Genomic DNA, 5281 nt, shown 5'->3' with positions numbered 1-5281 from the left:
AAATATAAATAAAAAAATAAAAAAATTTATAAGAAAATATTAATAAAATTATTTAAAAATAAAAATACACAGTTTTTTTCATGATAAATAGCCGTTTAAAACATAAATATCATATTTAAATCACAGTATTTTATGTTTTTTTTCATAAATCTCATGATATTTTGAAAATCTTGCGAGAAATTGCCTTTTAAACTTTCAGGCAATTTAATTGCCTTTTAAACTTTCAGGCAATTTCTCGCGAGATTATCACGAGATTTTTCATAAATCTCGCGATATTTGTTACAGAGTTGACACCCTTAATAGTAATAGCCTCAATCATGTGTATCTTGTGATTGGCAGGATCAGCTTTGCATAGGCTACACCAAAATGAATAGGTGAAAGTTTTGATAATCACCCTCTAAATTCGTGCCATGTCAAATGAAGCTTTCATTTACGTTGTTGTGCTTGACCATCTAAGAATATCTGCAGTAATGCCCTTTTTGCAATTGTCATCATGTATAACCAACCAATGAAATACAACAAGAATGGGAAGAAGAATAATTGATCTTTCAAGAATGCTATGACCATCTTTGAGCACTAGGAATGCATGTCATTCTCCTCTCACAGATGACTATCCATCTTCAACATTTGCAAGAGGAAGTCACTCCAAGTATCAATAGGGCCAGGCAGGCACCAGTGCACACAATCATTATTTTTGTTTACCTCTTTCATGTAACCATATTGGTCAGGGTGACCATCAGGCCTCATTAACATGGCCTTAGTGGTGTCCATTACCCTAAATTTCAAGCCTCTCTTCCTCCCTTCTCTCTCTGCCACCTTGAACTCTTCCAACTGAGCCATATAGAGCCCCAACTCTTGATCTCCCAATTCTGTTTCATTACTCCTAAAAGGCTTAGTTCTCTGACAGTTCCCCCCATTATTCCAGGAACCATTCTCAAAATGAGAGGGGGAAAATGTTATCATGTATGTGATGCCACTGAAGTTTTCCAGCCCATTGAGTGTTCTCAATGCAGTTCTAAGTGCCATTCTAAAGCCATAGTCTCTGCCCAAGTCCGTTACATTCTTGTCTAAACAGTTCTGGCAGCCGACAAGCTCGCCGCGATTAATGTAGTAGTAAAATGGTCTAAAAAACCAGCGTCCAGCCGAGATGATCACATAGTCAAATTGATCTATCTTGTTAGCCCAGTGCTCGTCGACTTCATCGAGGTAGAGAGAACAGTCCTGTGATGGACCAGGTGGGTCTTTCTCTATGCCCTTGATTAAGAATGTAGACCAAAATGTTTTCATGGTGAAGTTGTGGGTATTGTAGTACCATCTGCTGAATTTCTCATCCCCACTTTTGGAGGCATCAATTGGGAACTCCACCTATGAGTTCCAAAGAAGCAAAAGGATCAGAATTACTTTTTTATAATTGAGAAGTTAGTTGATTAATCAAATCTTAAATGAAAAAGCGAGCGCGGTTAGTAGATTAATCATATTAAAAGTTGTTAGTTCATGAATCAAATCATAAATGAAAGCATGAGGTATAGATGCTGATCTATGTTTACTGTTTTTTTTCAATAGGTGATGATTGAATGTTTAGTTGGTTAATGAAATCATTAGTGATTGGATTGATGATCAAATGGGGTTAGCATAGTTGCAACCGGCCTCGGCTGTCAGACGGGGCAGTCAGGGTTCGATTCTTGCAGGCGTTATCCCCCTAGCGTAAGAAGCCGGTGGCTCCCTGGGGTCGAGGGGTGCGCACCTGACTCTGAGACATGGCGTTGGATTGTGGGCTCTACATTCTCAATATATAGGTGTGCAATGAATCCAAATTTGAATTTCTGCACTAGATCAGAATTTGAGTATGGATCCGAAGAAGTTCCAATGATGTAAGATTGAATATGAATCTGGATCCAAAATATGTATGGTAATGCTGGATGCAGTTGATCAAGGCTGTTGCATGTAAAAACTGCAAATCTGAGTCATCCAAAGAAGTTCCAATGAAGTAAAATTGGATCTGAATCCAGATCCAAAATATGAATGAAAATGCTGGATCCAGTAGATCAAAGTTTTTACCTGTAAAAACTGTAAATAAATCATATTAGACTTAAATCTAAAGCATAGATCCAATTCAAAACACTAATCCTAATCCGATCTAAATATATTTTCTTATCTTATTTCAAGAATCTGTGTCTAGAATAAATGTTGTATCGGATTGGGCGTCTGACCAAAATAGTTCCATTTGCATCCCTACATCTCATTGACTCGACTAAGCTACTTAAGTGAGCTAGACTCTCTTGAATGAATCTAAAGGCTTAGCCATGAACTGTTCCTAGACGTTTGGCTCATCAAGCAGAAATTATGTGAGCATGGTGATGAAGGTTACAGTGGCATCTTATCAGGCCATTCTTTTCACAGGAGATATTGATATTTTGTTTTTCTCATATTTTTATCAATAAAAGTAAATAAACTAGAGAATACTAAAGGAGAGAGAGAGAGAGAGAGAGAGAGAGAGAGAGAGAGAGAGAGAGAGAGAGAGAGAGAGAGAGAGAGAGAGAGATTACCCTTGATAAGAGACACATTAAGGACTGCATGTGGTTCCTAGCAACAGAGTCCCCTACAAAGGCCATCGACTTCCCTCTAACCAATTCGAAGAATCGTGACGGGTCGAAGATCGGAAGCTCACAATCATCTGGTTTCCACTTCCACTTGAGGAAAGAAGAGTCAGGGCGCCCATACTTCATGCAGTTCAGGTGATCATGGATAGCCCAACAGCTGGTATTTGTGTAGTACGGAGCCTCAGGGTTAGGAACCCATTCTCCTTTGAATATATCACAATGCTTCACATGGTTTACTTCTCTTGAGCCACTATCTGAGGAAGTACCCCAAAGCACAGAGGGAACATGAGAGAAGAAGAGAGGGATGACTGTCAGAATGACCAAGATCAAGGCAATGATGAAGACTCCTTGGAATGTGTTGGAGAAAGACCTTATCATTCTGGGATTCAAAGTAATGATGCTTCACTATACAAGAAAGCTACAATATGGCAGCAGCAAATGCATATATATGCATTAAATAAAATACATAAGAAGGTTGTAAAATATAGTGCAAAGAATAATTTTGAAATGACTACAGTACCCTCTACAAAGTTGACCGAGATGCCCCCATAAAATATTTTTATGGAAATTTTAGAATATTTGGGTAATTGATATTTGCATATATTTTCACACTATAAAAAAGAATTCAAAGAGGAATATTATAATATGGGATTTTTCAAATATACAAATTATTTGGACATCAAACTCCATTTGATTTACGTGTTCCTCCGTAGATTCTTCAACATCACCTTTTAAAATTTGTCACATAGCCTACCGTTAACGTTAACACTGGTGGAGGCAACGACGCCTGATTCCATTGACACCACTTGAGATCGATCTTGAGTACGAAGTGGGGACATTTGGATGCAGTAATCTTATGAATAGCCTCATTAACCAAAATAACACAGTCTTGAGCTTGCCTTCCTTTAATAAATGTCCGCCGAGACTGGTCGACGAAGCCGCCGATTACTTCTTTCAAGCAATTAGACAGAACAGAATCAAAATTAGTTCAGTTCAAAGTCTTCAAAAGGGAACAATTGTACATGTGTCCAGACCTTGAATTCTTAGTCAGTCACAAACCCGGACCCAAACCGGATTGGGTTCGGGTCTAGTTCTTGGGACCGATTAAAAAGTGGGTCACAATCCAACCCATATATGCCGAACCCATTAATCCGTAATGGTCTATAGTTTCAATCAAACCCAATCCCGAAAACAAACCCATTTTCATATCGGAATCAAATTAAGCTGGGTCTGGGTCCAATTTTTTAGACCCAATTCAAAAGCTAGCCCATGAAACTCAACCCTAACCCGGTCCGGTTACACCCAATCTAATGCACATGTTTTGGCTATCTGGCCCCTCCAATCACACTGGGAGGAGGCTCATCCATATCAGCCCGCAATCTCAACCCCCAGCATCACCTTACTGTGGGCCCACCTCCCCCAAATGTGCATGTGCTGACGTGGCATGATCCACAGAACGGGACTGAAAACTCCCCGTGACCCTGACGCCTCCCTTGAAAATGAATCTGGGGGGCGAGATGCATGCATGCATGTCATTGTCATGGTGAGAGCCTTCCGTCACAAGGACACGTTGCAGGTTTTTTTTTCTTTATCTGATGTGACACGACACGTTAACACGCTTTGTAATAAAATTATTATTTTTTTTATTTTTTATGACAAGGAACCCTCATGGGAGCGAGAAAAATCCCGGGTGAGGCCTCACACAACCACCCTGCCTTATATGGCCCCACTTCAGAAAGCTACGGACACACTCGTGTGCCAGTGAGGTTTAATCTGGTGCCTTCATCTCAGCACCCCGCTGGCCACATAAATAATTTATAATAATGTCGTAACACATGTTTTAATGTATGACATTATAACAAAGGGTGTTTTTAATATTTTTTTGTGTATTAAAATGTTAAAATTATCTGAAAATAAAAAAATCCATATCATTTCATTACGTCTCAATTCTCAAATAAGTGCATGCAGGGCTGGTAAACAAGCTGAACAAGGGTTGTTTGGGCTTGCGTTGTTTACAGCAAGCAACTGCTCAGCTCGGCTTGTTTTGTTCATGCAAGCCAAGCCGAGATCGAGCTCACACGAGCCCAAATTAGACGAGCCGAGTCACAAGCTGTCTCGTTGAACAAAAAAAAATAAACCATTTTTTTTTATAGGGTTCATAATGAAAGTGAAAAACCGATCTCTTGGTTGCCTGCATACCCAATTGAATCAGTAACATGTATCACACATAAATCTTATATAAGCTCATTTAAACAAGTTTAATTTAGCTGAACAGAGACAAACAACCCTTTGCTCATGCTAGGCTAGATTTTGCACCATAAACTTAACAATTACAAATGAGCTTCAAGTGAGCCCACCGGAGCCACAAGCTGCTCGGTTCATTTACCAGCCATAAAAGCATGTATTCATGTCTGGTAGTCCACGTGTCGTGTCAGTATCCTTGTGAATCAGGCCTAGCGTTCCTTTCTCGCATAATGTGGACAGAATCTAAAAACAAAACGCAACTTTTTTATATTTTCACGTTCAACGGTCAACGTCATGGCGCACGGAATACACAACAACTCTTCCCTTGCTTTTGATTAATGAAGAAGTCAAGAGTATCATCATAAGCGTATATCACCAACGGATCAAAGGTAGTGGTGCTGTTTGATCACAAACATTTATAATATAATCATATGAAA

At 39.3% G+C, this 5281-nt stretch overlaps 1 protein-coding gene across 1 annotated transcript; it reads right to left on the bottom strand.

Moving 5' to 3' along the window:
* Positions 1-476: 476 nt before the first annotated feature.
* Positions 477-3055, bottom strand: LOC149818621 (protein trichome birefringence-like 19). The gene is made up of 2 exons (XM_089985191.1): positions 2547-3055; positions 477-1365 (listed from the first exon to the last, which is right to left on the bottom strand). The coding sequence occupies exons 1-2, from the start codon at positions 2976-2978 to the stop codon at positions 601-603; spliced, it is 1197 nt and encodes a 398-aa protein (XP_089841317.1). The 5' UTR covers positions 2979-3055; the 3' UTR covers positions 477-600.
* Between the last annotated feature and the right edge of the window lie 2226 nt (positions 3056-5281).

Source organism: Nuphar pumila, chromosome 13 (genome assembly GCF_984573655.1).
Source record: "Nuphar pumila chromosome 13, dmNupPumi1.hap1.1, whole genome shotgun sequence".
Classification (NCBI taxonomy): domain Eukaryota; kingdom Viridiplantae; phylum Streptophyta; class Magnoliopsida; order Nymphaeales; family Nymphaeaceae; genus Nuphar; species Nuphar pumila.
The sequence above is the reverse complement of the archived record's forward strand: the minus strand, read 5'-3'. Positions and strand labels throughout refer to the sequence as shown.

Bases quoted from the DNA above. Each gene is read 5' to 3' on its own strand.
- LOC149818621 (XM_089985191.1), bottom strand. From the start codon at position 2,978: ATGATAAGGTCTTTCTCCAACACATTCCAAGGAGTCTTCATCATTGCC. The intron at 1,366-2,546 runs GTAATCTCTCTC...TGGAACTCATAG, and splicing joins TAATGTGTCTCTTATCAAGG to GTGGAGTTCCCAATTGATGC.